At 47.9% G+C, this 27,024-nt stretch overlaps 1 protein-coding gene across 1 annotated transcript in view; it reads right to left on the bottom strand.

The window, feature by feature from the left end:
• LOC147663102 (uncharacterized) overlaps positions 1-26,729 on the bottom strand; it is a gene marked incomplete at its 3' end in the record, with an annotated part of 242,284 nt that extends 215,555 nt beyond the window's left edge. Inside the window, exons 1-2 of the mRNA XM_086950679.1 lie at positions 26,641-26,729; positions 5,723-7,451 (exon numbers count right to left, since the gene is read on the bottom strand). Of these exons, the coding sequence (XP_086806805.1) occupies positions 5,723-7,346 (1,624 nt within the window). The remainder of the gene's footprint in view (positions 1-5,722; positions 7,452-26,640) is intronic.
• Positions 26,730-27,024: the final 295 nt, after the last annotated feature.

Below are 27,024 nucleotides of genomic sequence, written 5' to 3'. Positions count from 1 at the left end.
AATGAGGGGTATGTCTTTGGCAATTGGGGTGTGCTGAAGTGGGAGGGAGGGGGGCTGTTTTTTACGTTCTAGGCCAAAGATGCGCGAGTCTTACTGTGATGTAATGTGCCGGCGTACTAGATGGGTGCACTTCTTCACTATTGGGAGAGATAGATGCAATGCCGCACCTCCGGGACACACATGACAGGGGCCACATATAATGTTATAACGTGGAATGTACGAGGGCTCAACACGCCGCAGAAAATCAGGCAGGTATTGGTACAGCTTGATCGGCATAATGTTGGAATAGCACTGTTACAGGAAACCCACCTGACTAAAACGACGGAGGATAAAGTAGCAAAAAAATGGTCCTCCTACAGTTTAGCATCATCATATTCCTCATACGCGAGGGGGTCCTCATTTTAATCAAGAGAGGGGTGACATTTACGGTACTGGACTCTAGTACAGATCAAGAGGGGCGGTGGGCGATGGTACTCGACAAGCTAGGCAACATCCTGGTGACAATAGTAAGTTTCAACGGGCCGGTGGTCGACAACACGGCTGACTACCTGAGTATGTTTAAGACACTGCGCACCTGGCCAGACACAGCGCTCATCTTGGGGGGGGGCGGGGGAAGAGACCTCAACACACATCTAGATCCCACAAAGGATAAATCGAATACACAGGGGGCCAGGATGGTCAGGGTTGCTGACTGTGTAAGGAACGGAATGCTTGAATTTGGCCTGGTGGACGCCTGGAGGCATAGGCATGTAGAGGTACTGGCGGGCACACGTCACAATGGCGACAAATAGCTGGTCAAGGCTAGACTACTGGCTGTTGAGTGAAAGTGCAAATGAATGGGTCACAGATGTCCGCAATCTCCCAAGAACGTTATCAGATCTCAATCCAGTACTTCTCACACTCACCATTCCTCTAAACCCTCAGAAGCCTTTTACGTGGCGGTTCAGAGCAGAAGCACTCCTAGACCCGACATACGCTGAGACACTTAGAACTGCGATTATACACTACTTCGAGACAAATGTGGGGTCGGTGGACAGCCAGGAGATCTTGTGGGAGGCCTTTAAGGTCACGATAAGGGGCGCCAGTATAAGCACATCAGCGGGGATCTTGAAAGACATACGAGGCAGATTACACTTACTAGAGACAAAGCTAAGTGACCTAGAAGCCCAATATGATAATGCTCCTTCTAAGGGTGTACTGGCGAGCATACGAGAACACATTGATGAATATAACGACCTCGCAGAGACAGAGGTAAAATATCTATCAAAAAGGCATGTCGCCAGGCGATACGGCGAGGGAGGTCGCCTGGGCAGATCGCTAGCGGGTAGACTACAGAGCAGAGCCGCTCAACTCCCGGTTGACCGGATTGTGGATACTGCTGTGCAGACACACTATTCCCCTACTGACATAGTGGAGCAATTTCTACAGTTTTATGCAGGACTTTACACCTCTGGCGGGGGAACTGACGAGCAGGCCTTACATTCCTACCTAGATGACATTGCCTGTGCGTGGTTATCAGACGCACACAGAAAATACCTTAGCCTCCCACTAGATATTGATAATGTGGTAGAAGCTATAAAATCACTCCCAAACGGAAAAGCTCCTGGACCAGACGGTCTGACCGCGGAATTCTATAAAGCACCCGCTGATCACCTTGCGCCACACCTGCTGGCTGTATATGCAGAAGCATACGAAACGGGCAGGCTACCCCCCTCTTTGCGGCAGGCAATAATTATAACTCTATTGAAGAAAGATAAGCCCCCCGAGCACTGCGAATCTTACCGCCCCCTGTCTCTTATCAACCTGGATGCTACGATACTATCGAAAAAGTTGGCCATAAAGCTGCAGCCGCGAATGCCGCTGCTTGTACTCCCGGACCAGGCTGGGTTCATTCCGGACAGATCCACATCCCTCAATTTACACACCATTTTTGCCATGTTGCATGTTCTTAATCCAGAGTTGCCAGCGGTTGCTGTTTTATTGGACGCCGCGAGGGCATTTGACTCCATAGAATGGCGATACATGTTGCATGTACTGGGCAAAATGGGATTCCCCCCCATGTTTATGCACTGGATTCAGCTCTTATACACTGACCCATCAGCTAGAGTTTGAGTAGGAGGTGACACTTCTGAGCCGTTTGTCATCGAGCGGGGTACACGACAGGGCTGCCCCCTGTCCCCACTCTTATTCACCATTGTCATAGAACCCCTGGGATGCAAGATCCGTCAGATACACAGGGCGGCAGCTCTCAATTTCAATAACAGGCCGGTGGGAATCTCCATGTACGCGGACAACATGGTCCTATATGTCCGCGAACCGAACCAGTATTTATCACCTGTTCTCCGCGAGTACGTCAAATTTAGCTTATATTCTGGCCTCCACATTAATTGGGACAAGTCCGTAATCATTCCCCTAACTACTGCAACCACTCCTCCGGTGGTCAAGTATCCGCTGATCTGGTCTGCTGACCCTGTAAAATACTTAGGGGTGTGGGTACACAGAGACCAGGGAATAGTCGTCTCCGAAAATTATGGCACGGCATACACAGCTATAGTTGCGCATATAGACAGATGGATAAGTTTACCCTTGTCGCTGGCGGACCAGATCTCCATAATAAAGATGGTGATCTTGCCTAAACTGTTGTACCTATTCTGTAACGTCCCGGTCCCACTAACAAAACGATTCTTCCAAACCGTCAAAACACAGCTCTTACGGCTTGTATGGGGCGCCAAGCAACCGAGAATAAGCTGGCGCACTTTAGCGCTGCCTTACAATAGAGGAGGGTTCAAAGCACCGGACATTTATCTATACTATCTTTGCTGCCAAGCCCAATACGCTTACTATTGGTACAGGCCCTATGAATTTACACCGCATGTTGCCGTGGAAGAAGGTGATGTACACCCTACACCATTGAGGGGCCTTATAACACACATGTGCAGGCACACTCCGCGGATAGAGATAAACACAAATGATGTTACCATTTCGGCCTGGCAGGCGATTGGTAGGCGGACACAAAAACTCCCCCTATATGCCCCTGCCCTTCCCATTGAAGGACATGCTGCACTGTCGGTAGCTCAATATAGAGGTTGTGTGCAGGCTCTTCGAGAGGCGGGTATCACGAGTCTGAGTGACTTGTTCCTCGAAGGCACATACATTACGGGGGAGGGGTTATCGTATATCTGCAATCCCACACCACGAGTGTTTTATGATTATTGATTTCAAATGCTTTTTGTAATCAAATATTGTGATTATGTTGTGCCTTGCGATATATTTGTATGATTTATAGGAACCACATTAATCTGAAGTCTGTGTATTTGCATTTTTATGATCTATATTTTTAGCTCATCATATAGTCTGTGTTACTATATGATTTTTATTTATACTAATTAAATATATATATATATATGTATACAGTTTATTTTTTGTCATTTTTTTACACTACTGATTTTGGTATAATTGGTCATTTACTCAGTTGACGTCCTAGGTTTGTTTCTCTACATAGGTGTTTACCCTGCCCTAGGAGTCTGCATGGATACCCAGGGGGTCCTTGTTTTTCTCATACTCATCCCACACCACTATTCCAGTTCACCTGCTACAGGCTGCGACGAGCAATTAAGGAACACTACACTAGCTTTCCGGCTGAACCGGAGACGTTGTTGGCACTACAGTTGGTAATTACGGCCCCAACGAAGAAGAAACTAGTCACCAAACTATATAAGGCAATCAGAACGACACACCGCATAGCACGGATATCTGCTTAGCCAGGTGAAATAGTGAGCTAGACACCCCCATCACGGAGGAGGAGTGGACGCACATATGCTCTGTGACAGGGCGATTATCCTCTAATAGTAACCTTAAAATAATACACCTCAAGTTTTTGCATCAAACATACCACACTCCCCATAGGTTGTGGCGGATAGGTCTTAGGCCAACGGGGGGGATGTAAGCGCTGTAGGACTGAGCCGGCGGGGTTTATACATTTGGCGTGGCACTGTAGACAGGTTTTCTGCTACTGGAAAAAGGCGTTATCTATTCTCAAGGACATAACCGGTTTGGAACTGCAAAATTCCCCTGAGCTGTGCCTCCTAGGGCACGCTCCTCAACTTAAAGGTGCGATAGGGAGCTTTGTACAGCTCGCCTTGCTTATGGCGAAAAGACGCTCGCTATTCACTTGGGATAGCCGCAGGTGTCCCAAAGCAGACCGCTGGCTGAAAGACATGGTGTACTGCAGAGACCAACTTGAGACATATACAGAAGAGCTCCTGACTTCTTCTAAGCCCAGGGACATTTGGGCCCACTTACAGGAATATTTATTAGTGTGCAGTGAGGTGGATACCGGGGATGGACTGTAAACATGAGTGGGCGGATGGGGATGAAGATAATGCCTGATCGCTGTTATTGTAACATGGCCTGTTTGAACTGGATGACATGTTGAAGGCGGGCGGCCCCAAGTACATTTATACTGACTGTGGTACTCTACTTTATATAGTATGTATTGTACTCTTTGGCCTTGGTGTTTTTCTTTGTTGAAGTTTGTTGAATGACACTATTCTGATACATGCAGAATTGCTGTGAACATGCTATGTGTACACTGTATGATCAATGAAAAGTTGATAAATAAATAAAAAAAAGCCAATACTCTTTACCTATACCTATATGCCCACCATGCTGTAAATACTGCATAAAACACGGTGATCTGGTAATACACAGCAGTCAGTTATCTTTACACTATACCTTTATGTCCACTAGGCTGTAAGTACTGCATAAAACACTATAATCTAATATTACATAGCAAACAGTACTCTTTGTACTGTGGCTACAACACAGCAAATAATGCAGTTAAGTCCTTCTTTTAAAGAGCCTCAAAGCACAGAGGGGCATTCCCTTGTCTGGAGGAGGTTAAAAACAGCACAGCATGTCTGTGCTCTGCCTTTCCCACATGGCTATAGAAATAAAGAGAACACTGGTATGCTCTCTGGTGACACGCACTTCTTTACAGGGCTTCTCAAAAAGTGTAAAATGTCTGAAATTATCTGGAACAACAATCCAAATAACGGACTAATATCCACCAGTCAAATTACTTTCATTTTTCACTACACTAATTCACCACCAATCCTTTCTTTGTGTGTTTCGGAGTAGCATGCTACTTGCACCCCAAAAAAAATTGCTTCAACACCTCATCAAGGGTAATGAGCGCTATATAGATGCAAACCTTTTTCCCTCTTCTATCCCTCCGCTATCCTTCTGAATCCAAATAACTGACTAACCTATCCACCACTCAAATTAGTTTAATATTTAACTATACTAATTCAACACTAATCCTTTATGGGTTCCGGAGTACTGTGCTACTCGCAAAAAATGAACTTCGCTGCCTCGACAGGGGTGGTAAGCGCTATATAAATGCAATTACTACAATACAACAACAAAATCCTGACAAGAAAATGTGGTGCATTCCTGGAGCAAATAGTAACCTGGAAAGGTTTGCAAGTAACCCAGATTTCCCCAAGTAAACTCAAAAACACCTGTACGGCAATTTTGGCCGAAGTTGTCCAACCTACTGGCATGTTCATATACAGCGATGGTATTTAGATAGCACTTCTTTGTTTGGAGGACGTGTCAAATATCTTCCAGCTTTCAATGTTATTTCCTTACATCATCTTACCATTAAATTACAACATATAACTGAAAGATTATATAGTGACTTAGAGATTTTACTCCTTACCTGCAGCAGAATTTTCACTCCTCCCTCCTTCACAGTCCTGAGAATCCCTGGAAAATGGGTCCGTCTCAGTTTTGAACATCACCCACTTAATTAAGCCAGGTGACATCTTGTGAAATGGTCCATCGCATTCTTCAGTCTTTACATGGACCATATCTCCCAAACTATCCCTAGCCAATGGATCCCCCTCTTCAGATTTTATGAGGCCACTCGAATCCTGACAAACCTCCAAATAGGTTTCATTTCTGGCTTCCAACTTTACCAGGTCAGTGGCATCCTGAGTGAACTCAGAAGATAGCTCATCAGCATCTTCCATCTTTATAAACTTGGCAACCTTTTGGTTATCACCGGCACAAGTCTGTACCTCAATCTTCACCCATCTGATGGGACCTTTGTTAACCCTGGCAGACGACTCTCTTTCTCCCACGGCCTTCTGTTTGCCATCTACTGTACAATGCTCTTCTTCTACCTCCATTTTAATCGAGTCTTTGGGGTGTTGGTCATCAACGGAAACCGGTTCTGCCTCATCTTTAATTTGTGTCAAGTCTATGGAGGGTTCATCACATCCTATCGAAAGTTTGGTTTCTAAGTCTACCTTCATCAAGTCCGTCGAGTGTTGGCCATCTACTGTACAATGCTCTTCCTCTACCTCCATTTTAATCGAGTCTGTGGGGTGTTGGTCATCAATGGAAACCGGTTCTGCCTCATCTTTAATTTGTGTCAAGTCTATGGAGGGTTCATCACATCCTATCGAAAGTTTGGTTTCTAAGTCTACCTTCATCAAGTCCGTCGAGTGTTGGCCATCTACTGTACAATGCTCTTCCTCTACCTCCATTTTAATCGAGTCTGTGGGGTGTTGGTCATCAACGGAAACCGGTTCTGCCTCCTCTTTAATTTGTGTCAAGTCTATGGAGTGTTCACCACATCCTATTGAACGTTTGGTTTCTAAGTCTACCTTCATCAAGTCCGTGGGGTGTTGGCCATCTACTGTACAATGCTCTTCCTCTACCTCCATTTTAATCGAGTCTGTGGGGTGTTGGTCATCAACGGAAACCGGTTCTGCCTCATCTTTAATTTGTGTCAAGTCTATGGAGTGTTCACCACATCCTATCGAACGTTTGGTTACTAAGTCTACCTTCATCAAGTCCGTGGGGTGTTGGCCATCTACTGTACAATGCTCTTCCTCTACCTCCATTTTAATCGAGTCTGTGGGGTGTTGGTCATCAACGGAAACCGGTTCTGCCTCATCTTTAATTTGTGTCAAGTCTATGGAGTGTTCATCACATCCTATCGAAAGTTTGGTTACTAAGTCTACCTTCATCAAGTCCGTGGGGTGTTGGTCGTCCACGGTAGAAGGTCCTTTCTCTACCTCAATCCTCAACAAGCCCATGGACTTCTGGTTACCCTTGTAAGAAGGATGTGCTTCTAGATCAATCTTTGCCATGTCTGCGGAGTGCTGGTTATCTATGCTAGAAGCATCCGTCTCTACCACAGCCTTTGCCCAGTACCTTGACTCCTTACAATTCCTAGATGACGAATCATCCCCTTGGTCTCTGTTCGTCTCTTCCGTTGTCTTCATCCAATCCTTGGATGGTACGGCATCTTCCTGGGTCTTCAGGCCATCCATCAAGACCAGATGTCTTTTGACTGCTGATCTGTCAATTTTTTGGTCTGCTCTCTTTCTCCAAATATTCTTCCTAACACATGGCGTTTAGATTTTCCGTTTCTCAACCTATAATGAAAGTTATTGTAAAGGTTACAAAGATGTATCAAGAAAAGACAAAAAGGAGAAACAAGGAGAGGAAAAGAGTTTATGGACATACTAAACTAAGTGAGAAAGAAAACTAAGATATTGGAGAATATATACTAAATAAGTTCTCCAATTAAGATTAATCACGCACTCTGTCGTTTTGGGCCCCAGAGATTGAGCGTTAGCCTAAAGTAGTGGACAACGTTGGTAAGATTATTTACTTAAAGCTGCTACAATGCTTTACCTTTGTCCACTGCCACCGTCTTACTTCCTAGCACTTACTTTCAATTTTACCATCTGAAAGATGAAAAAGCCACTGCAAGCAACTCTACAATGTGTAGACCTGACAGTGATGACAATCTGTCTCCCCAGAATACGGTTTTTGAAATTTAAAAAAATAAAGTGCCCTCCCAAACATGCAATGTGTTCCAACCCACACTTTCAAACAGAGATGTCACATCCACAAGGGGCCAAGACATGGCATAGCCTCCTACATTGTGCATGCCAGGAGAAATGTCACACTATAAATAAACAAAACAAATGCCAATGCTGCAAAATTGTTTGTACTAATAATGACAAGCAATGACTGAAACAATTGCCCTCAAGAAACCACTTATTCCGTTTCATACAAGAATCCAAAACTTTATTTGTATATGTTTCTATTCTCTTTACTTTGAGATTATGTATTTTTTATTTGTTTTTAGTACCCAGAAATGTTTTGCTTTTTATTTCTAGAAAGCCCCTTTATACACTACAAAACCATTCACTCTCTAAAACCTCTGTGATAAAAAAAGCATCATACATACTGTGTCAGAATCGTTCACCTATTCACCCTGTCCTCACACCCATCCATACACCAAATGGCACCACACTCAGACAATGCCCACCCTGGAATCCGTTTTTGAGACCAATTTTTCTTTGTGGTGAGGCATACAAAAATTCAACATAGTATCTAAAATTCTAAGTACATGAAACAGTAGGGAGAGGGAGAGAGGGAGAGAAACAGAAGAGAGAGAGAGAGAGAGAAACAGAAGAGAGAGAGAGAGAAACAGGAGAGAGAGAGAGAGAGAGAGAGAGAGAAACAGGAGAGAGAGAGAGAGAGAGAGAAGAGAGAGAGAGAGAGAGAAACAGAAGAGAGAGAGAGAGAGAGAGAAACAGAAGAGAGAGAGAGAGAAACAGGAGAGAGAGAGAGAGAAACAGGAGAGAGAGAGAGAAACGAGAAAGAACAAGCATTGGAAATGCAATAGGTCTCGGATTTATTTGAGTTAGAGCTAATGGCATTGTAAATGGCAATGTCTTTTAGCCATGTGTTATGGAGTGCATGCATGTGGTGTGTAGTGGAATTATGTGGTTTGGATTGGAATTGTAGCAATGGTGGCATGCTGCGCTTTAGATGAATATGTTTAAAAGTAAAGTGCACCATACTGCGATTGCTACAATAGTTAATTGTGGATGCGTTAACAATTGATGTGTGCACTGATGGCTGGTGATGTGTGTGCCTGTAGAAATTGTGCACTGATGGCTGGTGGTGTGTGTGCTTGGTAGAAGAGTGCACTGCCGGCTGGAGGTGTGTATGTCTGGTGGAAGCGTGCACTGATGGCTGGTGGTGTGTGTGCCTGGTAACAGCATGCACAGACGGCTGGAGGTGTGTGTGTGCCTGGTGAAAGCTTGCACTGACGCCTGGTGTTGTTTGTGCCTGGTGAAAGTGTGCAGTGACGGCTGGTGGTGGTGAGAGTGGGTGGTGGTGAGAGTGGTGGTGAGAGTGGTGGACTTATGTGTGGTGGACTTAGTTCGAGTGTTCGTACCCTGCGCACTCACTCTCACTCTGAAGTCAATCTGCACTCACTCACTCCGAAGTCATTCTGCACTCACTCACTCTGAAATCAATCTGCACTCACTCACTCTGAAGTCAATCTGCACTCACTCTGCACTCACTCTCACTCTGAAGTCAATCTGCACTCACTCACTCTGCACTCATTCTGCACTCACTCTGAAGTCAATCTGCACTCACTCTAAAGTCAATCTGCACTCACTCACTCTAAAGTCAATCTGCACTCACTCACTCTAAAGTCAACTGCACTGAATCACTCTGAAGTCAATCTGCACTCACTCTGCACTCACTCTCACTCTGCAGTCATTCTGCACTCACTCTCTCTGCACTCATTCTGCACTCACTCACTCTGAAGTCAATCTGCACTCACTCACTCTGAAGTCAATCTGCACTCACTCACTCTGAAGTCAATCTGCACTCACTCACTCTGAAGTCAATCTGCACTCACTCACTCTGAAGTCAATCTGCACACTCTCTGAAGTCAATCTGCACACTCTCTGAAGTCAATCTGCACACTCTCTGAAGTCAATCTGCACTCACTCACTCTAAAGTCAACTGCACTCACTCACTCTGAAGTCAATCTGCACTCACTCACTCTGAAGTCAATCTGCACTCACTCTCTCTGCACTCATTCTGCACTCACTCACTCTGAAGTCAATCTGCACTCACTCACTCTGAAGTCAATCTGCACTCACTCTGAAGTCAATCTGCACTCACTCACTCTGAAGTCAATCTGCACACTCTCTGAAGTCAATCTGCACACTCTCTGAAGTCAATCTGCACTCACTCACTCTGAAGTCAATCTGCACTCACTCTGCACTCACTCTCACTCTGAAGTCAATCTGCACTCACTCACTTTGCACTCATTCTGCACTCACTCTGAAGTCAATCTGCACTCACTCTCTCTGCACTCATTCTGCACTCACTCTGAAGTCAATCTGCACTCACTCTCTCTGCACTCATTCTGCACTCACTCTGAAGTCAATCTGCACTCACTCACTCTGAAGTCAATCTGCACTCACTCACTTTGCACTGATTCTGCACTCACTCTGAAGTCAATCTGCACTCACTCTCTGCACTCATTCTGCACTCACTCTGAAGTCAATCTGCACTCACTCACTCTGAAGTCAATCTGCACTCACTCACTCTGAAGTCAATCTGCACTCACTCTCTCTGCACTCATTCTGCACTCACTCACTCTGAAGTCAATCTGCACTCACTCACTCTGAAGTCAATCTGCACTCACTCACTCTGAAGTCAATCTGCACACTCTCTCTGCACTCATTCTGCACTCACTCTGAAGTCAATCTGCACTCACTCACTCTGAAGTCAATCTGCACTCACTCACTCTGAAGTCAATCTGCACTCGCTCTGAAGTCAATCTGCACTCACTCTGAAGTCAATCTGCACTCACTCTGAAGTCAATCTGCACTCACTCACAAGTCAATCTGCACTCACTCACTCTGAAGTCATTCTGCACTCACTCTCTCTGCACTCATTCTGCACTCACTCACTCTGAAGTCAATCTGCACTCACTCACTCTGAAGTCAATCTGCACTCGCTCTGAAGTCAATCTGCACTCACTCTGAAGTCAATCTGCACTCACTCTGAAGTCAATCTGCACTCACTCTGAAGTCAATCTGCACTCACTCTGAAGTCAATCTGCACACTCTCTCTGCACTCATTCTGCACTCACTCTGAAGTCAATCTGCACTCACTCTCTCTGCACTCATTCTGCACTCACTCTGAAGTCAATCTGCACTCACTCTCTCTGCACTCATTCTGCACTCACTCTGAAGTCAATCTGCACTCACTCTCTCTGCACTCATTCTGCACTCACTCTGAAGTCAATCTGCACTCACTCACTCTGAAGTCAATCTGCACTCACTCACTTTGCACTGATTCTGCACTCACTCTGAAGTCAATCTGCACTCACTCTCTCTGCACTCATTCTGCACTCACTCTGAAGTCAATCTGCACTCACTCACTCTGAAGTCAATCTGCACTCACTCACTCTGAAGTCAATCTGCACTCACTCTCTCTGCACTCAATCTGCACTCACTCACTCTGAAGTCAATCTGCACTCACTCACTCTGAAGTCAATCTGCACTCGCTCTGAAGTCAATCTGCACTCACTCTGAAGTCAATCTGCACTCACTCTGAAGTCAATCTGCACTCACTCACAAGTCAATCTGCACTCACTCACAAGTCAATCTGCACTCACTCACTCTGAAGTCATTCTGCACTCACTCTCTCTGCACTCATTCTGCACTCACTCACTCTGAAGTCAATCTGCACTCACTCACTCTGAAGTCAATCTGCACTCGCTCTGAAGTCAATCTGCACTCACTCTGAAGTCAATCTGCACTCACTCTGAAGTCAATCTGCACTCACTCTGAAGTCAATCTGCACTCACTCTGAAGTCAATCTGCACTCACTCTGAAGTCAATCTGCACTCACTCTGAAGTCAATCTGCACTCACTCACTCTGAAGTCAATCTGCACACTCTCTCTGCACTCATTCTGCACTCACTCTGAAGTCAATCTGCACTCACTCACTCTGAAGTCAATCTGCACTCGCTCTGAAGTCAATCTGCACTCACTCTGAAGTCAATCTGCACTCACTCTGAAGTCAATCTGCACTCACTCTGAAGTCAATCTGCACTCGCTCTGAAGTCAATCTGCACTCTCTCTGCACTCATTCTGCACTCACTCTGAAGTCAATCTGCACTCACTCTCTCTGCACTCATTCTGCACTCACTCTGAAGTCAATCTGCACTCACTCTCTCTGCACTCATTCTGCACTCACTCTGAAGTCAATCTGCACTCACTCTCTCTGCACTCATTCTGCACTCACTCTGATGTCAATCTGCACTCACTCACTCTGAAGTCAATCTGCACTCACTCACTTTGCACTGATTCTGCACTCACTCTGAAGTCAATCTGCACTCACTCTCTCTGCACTCATTCTGCACTCACTCTGAAGTCAATCTGCACTCACTCACTCTGAAGTCAATCTGCACTCACTCACTCTGAAGTCAATCTGCACTCACTCTGAAGTCAATCTGCACTCACTCTCTCTGCACTCATTCTGCACTCACTCACTCTGAAGTCAATCTGCACTCACTCACTCTGAAGTCAATCTGCACACTCTCTCTGCACTCATTCTGCACTCACTCTGAAGTCAATCTGCACACTCTCTCTGCACTCATTCTGCACTCACTCTGAAGTCAATCTGCACTCACTCACTCTGAAGTCAATCTGCACTCACTCACTCTGAAGTCAATCTGCACTCGCTCTGAAGTCAATCTGCACTCACTCTGAAGTCAATCTGCACTCACTCACTCTGAAGTCAATCTGCACTCACTCTGAAGTCATTCTGCACTCACTCTGAAGTCATTCTGCACTCACTCTCTCTGCACTCATTCTGCACTCACTCACTCTGAAGTCAATCTGCACTCACTCACTCTGAAGTCAATCTGCACTCGCTCTGAAGTCAATCTGCACTCACTCTGAAGTCAATCTGCACTCACTCACTCTGAAGTCAATCTGCACACTCTCTCTGCACTCATTCTGCACTCACTCTGAAGTCAATCTGCACTCACTCACTCTGAAGTCAATCTGCACTCACTCACTCTGAAGTCAATCTGCACTCACTCTGAAGTCAATCTGCACTCACTCACTCTGAAGTCAATCTGCACTCACTCACTCTGAAGTCATTCTGCACTCACTCTCTCTGCACTCATTCTGCACTCACTCACTCTGAAGTCAATCTGCACTCACTCACTCTGAAGTCAATCTGCACTCGCTCTGAAGTCAATCTGCACTCGCTCTGAAGTCAATCTGCACTCACTCTGAAGTCAATCTGCACTCACTCTGAAGTCAATCTGCACTCACTCTGAAGTCAATCTGCACTCACTCACTCTGAAGTCAATCTGCACTCACTCTGAAGTCAATCTGCACTCACTCTGAAGTCAATCTGCACTCACTCTGAAGTCAATCTGCACTCACTCTGAAGTCAATCTGCACTCACTCTGAAGTCAATCTGCACTCACTCTGAAGTCAATCTGCACTCACTCTGAAGTCAATCTGCACTCACTCACTATGAAGTCAATCTGCACTCACTCGCTCTGAAGTCAATCTGCACTCACTCTGAAGTCAATCTGCACTCACTCTGAAGTCAATCTGCACTCACTCTGAAGTCAATCTGCACTCACTCTGAAGTCAATCTGCACTCACTCACTCTGAAGTCAATCTGCACTCACTCACTCTGAAGTCAATCTGCACTCACTCACTATGAAGTCAATCTGCACTCACTCACTCTGAAGTCAATCTGCACTCACTCACTCTGAAGTCAATCTGCACTCACTCTGAAGTCAATCTGCACTCACTCTGAAGTCAATCTGCACTCACTCTGAAGTCAATCTGCACTCACTCTGAAGTCAATCTGCACTCACTCTGAAGTCAATCTGCACTCACTCACTATGAAGTCAATCTGCACTCACTCACTATGAAGTCAATCTGCACTCACTCGCTCTGAAGTCAATCTGCACTCACTCGCTCTGAAGTCAATCTGCACTCACTCTGAAGTCAATCTGCGCGCACTCTGAAGTCAATCTGCACTCACTCTGAAGTCAATCTGCACTCACTCACACTGAAGTCAATCTGCACTCACTCACTCTGAAGTCAATCTGCACTCACTCACTATGAAGTCAATCTGCACTCACTCACTCTGAAGTCAATCTGCACTCACTCACTCTGAAGTCAATCTGCACTCACTCACTCTGAAGTCAATCTGCACTCACTCACTCTGAAGTCAATCTGCACTCACTCACTCTGAAGTCAATCTGCACTCACTCTCTCTGCACTCACTCTGAAGTCAATCTGCACTCACTCACTCTGAAGTCATTCTGCACTCACTCACAAGTCATTCTGCACTCACTCACTCTGAAGTCAATCTGCACTCACTCTCTCTGAAGTCAATCTGCACTCACTCTCTCTGAAGTCAATCTGCACTCACTCTCTCTGAAGTCAATCTGCACTCACTCTTAAGTCAATCTGCACTCACTCTCTCTGCACTCACTCACTCTGAAGTCAATATGCCCTCACTCTGAAGTCAATCTGCACTCGCTCTGAAGTCAATCGGCACTCGCTCTGAAGTCAATCTGCACTCACTCTCTCTGCACTCATTCTGCACTCACTCACTCTGAAGTCAATCTGCACTCACTCTGAAGTCAATCTGCACTCACTCTGAAGTCAATCTGCACGCACTCACTCTGAAGTCAATCTGCACGCACTCACTCTGAAGTCAATCTGCACTCACTCACTCTGAAGTCAATCTGCACTCACTCTGAAGTCAATCTGCACTCACTCTGAAGTCAATCTGCACTCACTCAAGTCAATCTGCACTCACTCTGAAGTCAATCTGCACTCACTCTGAAGTCAATCTGCACTCACTCTGAAGTCAATCTGCACTCACTCTGAAGTCAATCTGCACTCACTCTCTCTGCACTCACTCTGAAGTCAATCTGCACTCACTCACTCTGAAGTCATTCTGCACTCACTCACTCTGAAGTCATTCTGCACTCACTCTCTCTGAAGTCATTCTGCACTCACTCTCTCTGAAGTCAATCTGCACTCACTCTCTCTGAAGTCAATCTGCACTCACTCTGAAGTCAATCTGCACTCACTCTGAAGTCAATCTGCACTCACTCTCTCTGCACTCATTCTGCACTCACTCACTCTGAAGTCAATCTGCACTCACTCACTCTGAAGTCATTCTGCACTCACTCACTCAAGTCAATCTGCACTCACTCTCTCTGAAGTCAATCTGCACTCACTCTCTCTGAAGTCAATCTGCACTCACTCTGAAGTCAATCTGCACTCACTCTCTCTGCACTCATTCTGCACTCACTCACTCTGAAGTCAATCTGCACTCACTCACTCTGAAGTCAATCTGCACTCACTCACTCTGAAGTCAATCTGCACTCACTCACTCTGAAGTCAATCTGCACTCACTCTGAAGTCAATCTGCACTCACTCTGAAGTCAATCTACACTCACTCTGAAGTCAATCTGCACTCACTCTCTCTGCACTCATTCTGCACTCACTCACTCTGAAGTCAATCTGCACTCACTCACTCTGAAGTCAATCTGCACTCACTCACAAGTCAATCTGCACTCACTCTGAAGTCAATCTGCACTCACTCTGAAGTCAATCTGCACTCACTCTGAAGTCAATCTGCACTCACTCTGAAGTCAATCTGCACTCACTCTCTCTGCACTCATTCTGCACTCACTCACTCTGAAGTCAATCTGCACTCACTCACTCTGAAGTCAATCTGCACTCACTCACTCTGAAGTCAATCTGCACTCACTCTGAAGTCAATCTGCACTCACTCACAAGTCAATCTGCACTCACTCACAAGTCAATCTGCACTCACTCACAAGTCAATCTGCACTCACTCTCTCTGCACTCATTCTGCACTCACTCACAAGTCAATCTGCACTCACTCTCTCTGCCCTCATTCTGCACTCACTCACTCTGAAGTCAATCTGCACTCACTCACTCTGAAGTCAATCTGCACTCACTCACTCTGAAGTCAATCTGCACTCACTCTGAAGTCAATCTGCACTCACTCACTCTGCAGTCATTCTGCACTCACTCACTCTGCAGTCATTCTGCACTCACTCACTCTGCAGTCATTCTGCACTCACTCACTCTGCAGTCATTCTGCACTCACTCACTCTGCAGTCATTCTGCACTCACTCACTCTGCAGTCATTCTGCACTCACTCACTCTGCAGTCATTCTGCACTCACTCTGAAGTCAATCTGCACTCACTCTGAAGTCAATCTGCACTCACTCTGAAGTCAATCTGCACTCACTCACTCTGCACTCGCACTCACTCACTCTGAAGTCACTCTGCACTCACTCACTCTGCACTCACTCACTCTGAAGTCAATCTGCACTCACTCACTCTGCAGTCATTCTGCACTCACTCACTCTGCAGTCATTCTGCACTCACTCACTCTGCAGTCATTCTGCACTCACTCACTCTGCAGTCATTCTGCACTCACTCACTCTGAAGTCAATCTGCACTCACTCTGCACTCACTCTCACTCTGAAGTCAATCTGCACTCACTCACTCTGCACTCACTCTCACTCTGAAGTCAATCTGCACTCACTCTGCACTCACTCTCACTCTGAAGTCAATCTGCACTCACTCTGCACTCATTCTGCACTCACTCTGAAGTCAATCTGCACTCACTCACTCTGCACTCGCACTCACTCACTCTGAAGTCACTCTGCACTCACTCACTCTGCACTCACTCTCACTCTGAAGTCAATCTGCACTCACTCTGCACTCACTCTCACTCTGAAGTCAATCTGCACTCACTCTGCACTCCCTCACTCTGAAGTCAATCTGCACTCACTCACTCTGAAGTCAATCTGCACTCACTCACTCTGAAGTCAATCTGCACTCACTCACTCTGAAGTCAATCTGCACTCACTCACTCTGAAGTCAATCTGCACTCACTCTGAAGTCAATCTGCACTCACTCTGAAGTCAATCTGCACTCACTCTGAAGTCAATCTGCACTCACTCTGAAGTCAATCTGCACTCACTCACTCTGAAGTCAATCTGCACTCACTCACTCTGAAGTCAATCTGCACTCACTCTGAAGTCAATCTGCACTCACTCTGAAGTCAATCTGCACTCACTCTGAAGTCAATCTGCACTCACTCTGAAGTCAATCTGCACTCACTCTCTCTGCACACATTCTGCACTCACTCTGAAGTCAATCTGCACTCACTCTGCACTCATTCTGCACTCACTCTGAAGTCAATCTGCACTCACTCACTCTGCACTCGCACTCACTCACTCTGAAGTCACTCTGCACTCACTCACTCTGCACTCACTCTCACTCTGAAGTCAATCTGCACTCACTCTGCACTCACTCTCACTCTGAAGTCAATCTGCACTCACTCTGCACTCCCTCACTCTGAAGTCAATCTGCACTCACTCTGCACTCCCTCACTCTGAAGTCAATCTGCACTCACTCACTCTGAAGTCAATCTGCACTCACTCTGCACTCCCTCACTCTGAAGTCAATCTGCACTCACTCACTCACAAGTCAATCTGCACTCACTCACTCACAAGTCAATCTGCACTCACTCTGCACTCATTCTGCACTCACTCTGAAGTCAATCTGCACTCACTCTGAAGTCATTCTGCACTCACTCTCTCTGCACTCATTCTGCACTCACTCTGAAGTCAATCTGCACTCACTCACTCTGAAGTCAATCTGCACTCACTCACTCTGCAGTCATTCTGCACTCACTCACTCTGCAGTCATTCTGCACTCACTCACTCTGCAGTCATTCTGCACTCACTCACTCTGCAGTCATTCTGCACTCACTCACTCTGCAGTCAATCTGCACTCACTCTGCACTCATTCTGCACTCACTCTGAAGTCACTCTGAAGTCACTCACTCTGCACTCACTCTCACTCTGAAGTCAATCTGCACTCACTCTGCACTCACTCACTCTGAAGTCAATCTGCACTCACTCTGCACTCACTCACTCTGAAGTCAATCTGCACTCACTCTGCACTCACTCACTCTGAAGTCAATCTGCACTCACTCTGCACTCACTCACTCTGAAGTCAATCTGCACTCACTCACTCTGCACTCGCACTCACTCACTCTGAAGTCAATCTGCACTCACTCACTCTGCACTCGCACTCACTCACTCTGAAGTCAATCTGCACTCACTCACTCTGCACTCGCACTCACTCACTCTGAAGTCAATCTGCACTCACTCACTCTGCACTCGCACTCACTCACTCTGAAGTCAATCTGCACTCACTCACTCTGCACTCACTCACTCTGAAGTCACTCTGCACTCACTCTGCACTCACTCTGCACTCACTCTGCACTCACTCTGCACTCACTCTGCACTCACTCTGCACTCACTCTGCACTCACTCTGCACTCACTCTGCACTCACTCTGCACTCACTCTGCACTCACTCTGCAGTCATGCGCACTCTGCAGTCATGCGCACTCTGCAGTCATGCGCACTCTGCAGTCATGCGCACTCTGCAGTCATCTGCAGTCATCTGCAGTCATCTGCAGTCATCTGCAGTCATCTGCAGTCATGCGCACTCTGCAGTCATGCACACTCTGCAGTCATGCACACTCTGCAGTCATGCACACTCTGCAGTCATGCACACTCTGCAGTCATGCACACTCTGCAGTCATGCACACTCTGCAGTCATGCACACTCTGCAGTCATGCACACTCTGCAGTCATGCACACTCTGACCCTGCCCCAGCCCAGCGCCCCTCTGTGTCGCAAGAACCATGCCCTGGGAGCAGACTGACCTTGCCCAAGCCCAGCATAGACACGGACCCAGCTATGCAACCGCCTATGGCCTATTGCGTGTTCTGTTTCTAAAGCACAGGCATGCAAAGGCCAATAGGAATGCACCAAGGAATTAACATGCACGAGCAGTATGGAATCTCTAGGTACATTTTGAGAAGCCCTCACACAAGGACACTGGGCTGCGCCCACTGCTGACACAGTGGCTAGGCCTGAGACCTAAAAAGGAGAGAGAGAGAGAAACAGGAGAGAGAGAGAGAAAAACAGGAGACAGAGAGAGAGAGAGAAAAACAGAAGAGAGAGAGAAAAACAGAAGAGAGACAGAGACAGAGAGTTGGGTGGAGAATGGGAGAACTGGAACCGAAATGACAGAAGAAGAGAGCAAAGGAGAGAGGGGTGATGTGAAGGGGGTGAGAGGAGTGAGTGTTTTTCAGAAAAGAATAGAAGTGAGACAGGAGGATATTATGGGGCCAAAGACCCAGGTGACATTGTGAAGTGGGTCATTCTACCCCCAGCTTGCACAATGTGCCCGACAGTGTCCTTCTGAAGCAGAGGACTTAAATCAGGACTGGCGGGAGGTGCACCGGATGCTTTCTGAAATTACTTCCCCTAACAGTTTCCTAGTTCTGGACTCTAGTAGACTGAAGACTACACCCAGGGATACCTCTGGGCTCGGTGGAAATGACTAAAACAATTCTTTTAAACCACAGCTAGAATCCTTAACAAGCATTTACAATGCAATGGTGTCGGCATTGTTAACGTTAGAGCTATTGGCATTGCTCATGACATTTGTATTTATTTTTTTGTTTTTAAACATAAATAAATGGCATTGTCATTTACAATGCCAATAGCTTAATCGCTCGCAAATGCGAGACCTATTGCATTTGCACTCACACAGAGCCACACACACAAAGCCACCCACCCACACACAGAGCCACCCCCACACACACAGAGCCATCTACAAAAAAGCTACCCACAGAGCCACACACACACACACACAGAGCCACCCACACACAGAGCCACCCACACACAGAGCCATCTACAAAAAGAGCCAGCCACACACACAGAGCCACCCACACACACACATACAGAGCCACCCACACACACACATACAGAGCCACCCACACACATACATACAGAGCTACCCACACACACACACATACAGAGCTACCCACACACACACACATACAGAGCTACCCACACACACATACAGAGCTACCCACACACACACACACACACATACAGAGCTACCCACACACACACATACAGAGCTACCCACACACACACACACACACATACAGAGCTACCCACACACACACACACAGAGCTACCCACACACACACAGAGCTACCCACACACACACACAGAGCCACCCACACACACAGAGCCACCCACACACACACAGAGCCACCCACACACACACAGAGCCACCCACACACACATACAGCCACCCACACACACACACACACAGCCACCCACACACACAGCCACCCACACACACATACAGCCACCCACACACACATACAGCCACCCACACACACAGCCACCCACACACACATACAGCCACCCACACACACATACAGCCACCCACACACACATACAGAGCCACCCACAAACACATACAGAGCCACCCACACACACATACAGAGCCACCCGCAAACACATACAGAGCCACCCACACACACACACACAGAGCCACCCACACACACATACAGCCACCCACACACACATACAGCCACCCACACACACATACAGCCACCCACACACACATACAGCCACCCACACACACAGCCACCCACACACACATACAGCCACCCACACACACATACAGCCACCCACACACACATACAGCCACCCACACACATAGCAACCCACACACATAGCAACCCACACACATAGCCACCCACAAACACATACAGAGCCACCCACAAACACATACAGAGCCACCCACAAACATATACAGAGCCACCCACACACACATACAGAGCCACCCACACACACATACAGAGCCACCCACACACACATACAGAGCCACCCACACACACATACAGAGCCACCCACACACACATACAGAGCTACCCACACACACATACAGAGCCACCCACACACACATACAGAGCCACCCACACACACATACAGAGCCACCCACACACACATACAGAGCCACCCACACACACATACAGAGCCACCCACACACACATACAGAGCCACCCACACACAGAGCCACCCACACACAGAGCCACCCACACACACAGAGCCACCCACACACACAGAGCCACCCACACACACATACAGAGCCACACACATACAGAGCCACACACATACAGAGCCACACACATACAGAGCCACACACATACAGAGCCACACACATACAGAGCCACCCACATTCAGGGCCACCCATCCACACATACATACAGAGCCACCCACCCACACTACATAGAGCCACCCACCCACACATAAATACAGAGCCACCCACCCACACATACATACAGAGCCACCCACCCACACTACATAGAGCCACCCACCCACACAAATACAGAGCCACCCACCCACACATACATACAGAGCCACCCACCCACACATACGTAGGACTCGGTCTGGTGACTGCCAGCGGCCAGCCCCCTTCGGCCTCCCTCGTGCCACAGTTGGCAGGCACACACTCTCCTTCCGTCCTCCCCCCACAGTCTGGTTCGGGCCCAAGGAGGTGTCGACAGCCTGCGCCGTGGGCGTGTTTAGAAATCAGGTATGTGCGCGCTGCGTGGGACGTGCTGTCACACACTGGGTCAGCCATAGGTGCTTCTGTGCGCTATGTATAGCGCTTCTTGAATCACCTCTAGGCACGTCTCCAAGGTGGCTGTGCCTCACATTTGATCTTCTCTACTCACCGTCTCGCTTCATTTGTGCACTGTATTTACAGGCTGATTTTTTTCATTGTGTGCCTTCAGTTTTGTGTAGCACTTTACAGCCTAGCTTCATTGCTCTTTTTGAGTTGTTAATAGCACATCCAGAATCGTCAGTACAGTGTGTGATGTGTCTTGTAAAATTGCTAATCATCCTGCACGAGTGAGCTGTTGTGCACAGCGCATTCAGTCATTTTAGCGTTTTAAAAAGAGGGCTGTCTTTTGTAAAGCGCACTGAGAAATAATTTACATCTAGGCACTTGAATGAGTGGATTGTGCTGCGCAAACATATCAGGCGACATGTATACACATGGGTGTTGTGGGTTGTAACTCACACAGTGAACTGTGGAGCACCTCTGGGCTCTATGAAGTGTTTCTGCTCTCGGTGTGTTGCACGTTCAACAGGCGGAACCGGGCGGTCTGTACGCCTCGTACAGGACGGCTCTGGTGCGGCGCGACCTCTGAGTGGGGGCCACGGTGCGGGGTGCTTCAGTACGCTCCTGGCGTACGGATCACACTTGGGCAGCTAGGAGCGGCCGCTTGGCAAAAGGGGCCCGTCGTACGGGACGTACGGGGCCAACAACATGGGCGGTACGGCTCCAGGCGGCCCAGCTGGCGGTGCGGATTGGTACGCTTCCGGCATACGCTCCGTCCGCTTCGGGGCAAATTGCAAGGGCAGCTTGTGGCGGCTGTCGGCGGTGCGGCTCAGGTCGCAGAGGGATAAAGCGAGGCAGGTGCGGGGGGCCCTGGGGTGACACGGTGCGGCTGCAGTCAGCGGGGCACACGGTGTCGGGGCCGAAGGACAGAAGAGCCAACTCACAGATTAAAGCGATCTCATTCCACGCCACGTCTATCACTGAATGCTCCTTAACGAGTGAACATCACGCGAGGGACACGGGTCTGCTCACGCTGCCTGCACGCGCCAGTCGGCCCTCTGATTGGTTAATAAGGAAGACCAATCAGAGAGCCGTCTTGCGCGTGCAGGCAGCGTGATGAGGGGCTGTTCTCTCCCCGAAGACGTCAGGGAGAGAAAGAACACAAAAAACACACCACTCTGTCCCAAAAAGACGGGGCTTAAATGGAGTGACGCCCCTCTCCTCCAATGGCTGGCCTCTGTTTAGGAAGCCAGCCAATGGAGAAGAGGGGCGGGTTCAAGCCCACTGTAGGAAAGAATTTAATCTCGGGCTCCACCCACACTGTTTACGCAGTGTGACGCTAGGCCCGAGGCCTAAAAAGGAAGGGAGTAATGACCTGCTTTGCATAAAAACCCCTGAAGAAACTGCTTCCGGACTTAACACCCAACCCCTTTTTAAAAGTCATGCGAGCGAAACTTCAACCAACAGTCACCTATGGGATGGACGAGAGGGAAAGACAGGGATGGACGAGAGGGAGGGTGACACAAAGACAGGGATGGAAGCAAGGGAGGATGAAACAAAGACAGGCATGGAAGCATGGGAGTGTGAAACAAAGACAGGCATGGAAGCATGGGAGTGTGAAACAAAGACAGGGATGGAAGCGAGGGAGGGTGAAACAAAGACAGGCATGGAAGCATAGGTGGGTGAAACCAAGACAGGCATGGAAGCAAGGGAAGGTGAAACCAAGACAGGCATGGAGGAGAGAAGGTGAAACAAAGACAGGCATGGAGGAGAGAAGGTGAAACAAAGACAGGCATGGAAGCATGAGAGGGTGAAACAGACAGGCATGGAAGAGAGAGAGGGTGAAACAAAGACAGGAATGGAAGAGAGAGAGGGTGAACCAAAGACAGGAATGGAAGAGAGGGAGGGTGAAACAAAGTCAGGGATGGACGAGAGGGAGGGTGAAACAGAGACAGGGATGGACGAGAGGGAGGGTGACACAAAAACAGAGATGGAGGCATGGGTGGGTGAAACAAAGACAGGCATGGAAGCAAGGGAGGGTGAAACAAAGACAGGCATGGAAGAGAGGGAAGGTGAAACAAAGATGGGGATGGACGAGAGGGAGGGTGAACTAAAGACTAGTAAGGAAGCAAGGGAGGGTGAAACAAAGACAGGGATGGACGAGAGGGAGGGTAAAACAAAGACATGGAAGGGAGTGAGGGTAAAACAAAGACATGGAAGGGAGTGAGGGTAAAACAAAGACATGGAAGGGAGTGAGAGTAAAACAAAGACAGGAATGGAAGGGAGTGAGGGAGGGTGAAACAGACAGGGATGAAAGGGTTTGAGGGTGAAACAAAGACAGGGATGGAAGGGTGTGAGGGTGAAACAAAGGCAGGGATGGAAGGGAGGCAGGGTGAAACAAAGGCAGGGATGGAAGGGAGTAAGGGAGGGCGCTGGAAGAGTGAGTCAGGAGATAGAGAAGGAGTACAAAAGGAGAGGCTGAGGACGGAGATGGCTCACTGTCCCTGAAGAAGGCTGAGTTTGCTCTCGGATGTGCCCCCCCATAGCTGGTGGTCGAGTGTTGTGGCAGAGCCCCCTACGCGCCCCTCAGCTAGGGTGGGTGACCAACCGTCCGTAAATTTCACAGACCGTCCGTAATTTGGACCTCACGTTTGTTGTCCGTGAGGATCTCTTTTACGGACGCCTTTTGTCCGTAATTTTGGCCATCACTGGGACCAGCACTGCTCCCCTGTGAGAGGTCTCACCCCTCTGATGGGGCCGCCTAGCACTCCTCTTGGAGCACAAGAGCAGCCCCACCCCGCCCATTGTCATTCTGTATGCCGGGTAATTGCCACATACAGAATGTCAATGGGGCAGTCTAGGTGTTAAAGCATGTGGTGGCCTCCTCCAGCCTCGGTGTACAGTAGGGCATTCTGTTAGATAAAAGGTAAAACGGCCATGCTGCACCGTTAGAGAAAAGTTGATTTAAATAAACCAGTAAAACAAGTTGAAAAGAACGCGTTATCGTTCTTTCACTGTGTCGTCATTTTAGAACTGACGTATTTTCAATATTATATTCAACAAAGCCATGGTTGCTGCTTTTTTATTTAAAGGAACTAACAACCATTGACAAAGCTAATAGTCCCGACTTGTTGTTGGTGTAATGATACTTGGTGTATTATATATCTGGATGCAATGACAGAAATAACATAATACCAGTCGGGTGGAACACTATGCTAACCGCAGACTTTTAGCCTTGGTGTTTTAAACCACGCCCTTAATAACATCAAACACCCCCTTTGAAGAGAACCCCCCCAAGTTTTTTTTACACCACTTAAAGCCCTGGAAACAACACCATGTCACAGTCACCTTACATCCTGACACTGTGCATCATGCATGACTCATGACTTTTCCGTTTTCAGACTGCCTATGTGCAGGGGCATAGTGATCTCTCCCCCACCGTACCCCACCCCTTGCTTTAGGAACTACAGCAAGGTGAGGTTCTTGATGGGCTTCTTCTTTCTGCAACCTTGCAGACAAAGGCTCAGCTCATAATGTGAAAAGGTGCGGGAGTACATAAGTGAAGGAATATGTGAATGGCTGGATGGATTACTGAATGGATAAATGAAAGGGGGGAATGGCTAGACAATGAAAGAAAGGATGGATGGGTGAATGAGTGGAAGTATGGATGAAAGAAAAGGTAAATAGATGGATGTATGGGTGGATGGGTAGATGGATGGGTAAAAGGGTGGACAGATGGATGAGTGAAAGAGTAGATGATGGGCGAGTGGATGGATGAGTGAGAGGATGGATGGATTGATAAGTGACAGGGTGAATGGATGGATGGATGAGTAAAAGGGTGGATGTAACGACTGGTGAGTGAAAGGGGGGTAGATGGACAAAAGGATGGATAGATGAGTGAAGTGATAGGGTGGAAGGATGAGAGAATGGATGGATGAGTGTTAGGATAGATGAGTAATAGGATCGATAGATTCATGGGTGGGTGGATGATGGATGGATAAGTGAAAGGGGGATGGAGAGAGAAAGGGAGGATGAATGACTGAATGGGTGGAAGGATAAGTGACTGGGTGGATGAGTAAGTGAATGGATGGGTAAAAGGGTAAATGGCTGGATGGGTGAGTGAACAGATAGATGGGTGGAAGAGTCGATGGATGGGGAGAAAGGGTGGGTAGATGAATAATGGATGGAGGGATCGATGGATGGATGGATACGTGAAATGATGGATGGATATATGGTAAATAGGTTTGCAAATGGTTGAATATGTTTGGATATAGATGGGCACACAGATGGAAGGACAGAATGAATGGTCAAAGACTGAATAATGGATGAAAGAATTATTACACATTGTAGCACCCATTATCTTAAGTAACATTTCCCATACATTGATTTTCACATTCATACGAGTCATTGGCTCTATATGATGTGTGTGATGTAACGCACTCCGACACCCTGTCCTACATACTTGGGATGAGTAACACAATAAAAGAAATTAAATACACATGAGAGACGGTCTAAGTGAAGATGAGGGGCGCCATTGGAGGGTGGTAGCAAGGCCGGATTTGCCGGACTTGGCATCGGGTGTTTCCCTGAGAGGCTGGAGGGAGGGGGGGTTGTCACTGGGGGCTGACACTGCAAAGTTCCTTGTATATCCAGTAGTTTTCAATCACCAACAAAAAGCAGTCTCACTTATATCCAGGTGTGGTTCACCATCGTCTGGTGACTAACGTACCTGCTGGAGCGAGATGCCAGTTTTGAGTCGTCTAAGGTGGCAAGCTGCGGAAAACCATGAAGTGCACGATGGTCTCAACCGAATATAAACTTATTTAGACTTGAACTTCTGTGGTTGTTTATTTATTTACTTATATACTCTTGCAGGACCACCTCTTTTGTCCCGAAGTTTTGTCCTGAACTTTATAAATAGATAAATAAATACATTTGTAAATAAATAAATACATACATTTGCACCCATGCCAGGTGCCCCCCCCCCTGGCCTCAGCACCGGGAGGAGTGACCCCCTCCCGGCAGGGGCTGGCCCGGCGCCGACTCCCCCCCTCCCCCAGGCCGCGTGCGGGGTCACCGGTGCTCTGGCCCTGGCCCCCTCGGCCCCGCTCCCGGCGGGCCTTACCTCCCGGCGTCCAGGCGCCTCTCCCGGGGACTCGGGCCCTCTCGCCGCAGGAGGCACCGGCCCTGGCATCGAAGGATGAAGGTCTGCGCGGCCGCGGGCGGAACCCTTCACTGCCCACCACCATCCGCGCGCACTGCGCATGCGCGGAGCAGAGACACCGTCCCGGGGCGCTGGCGGGAGAATATATCTTCAGGAATGGCCGTGCGCGACGACTGCGCATGCGCGGAGCAGACACACCCCAGTGCGCTGGCGGGAGAAAACACGTCTTTAGGACTGGCGCTGCGCGACGACTGCGCGTGCGTAGAGCACATACTACGCATGCGTCGAGCGCGGAGTTGGTGTTGAAAACGGACTAGATATGTGGTACACGCCTACTGCGCATGCGCTGAGCACAGAACATGTCCAGTGACAGGGGGGTCGAATTTTGAAAGGACACGTGCC

The sequence above is a fragment of the Lissotriton vulgaris genome, unplaced genomic scaffold, assembly GCF_964263255.1.
Source record: "Lissotriton vulgaris unplaced genomic scaffold, aLisVul1.2 SCAFFOLD_2286, whole genome shotgun sequence".
NCBI lineage: Eukaryota > Metazoa > Chordata > Amphibia > Caudata > Salamandridae > Lissotriton > Lissotriton vulgaris.
This window is presented reverse-complemented; position numbering and strand designations above follow the sequence as displayed.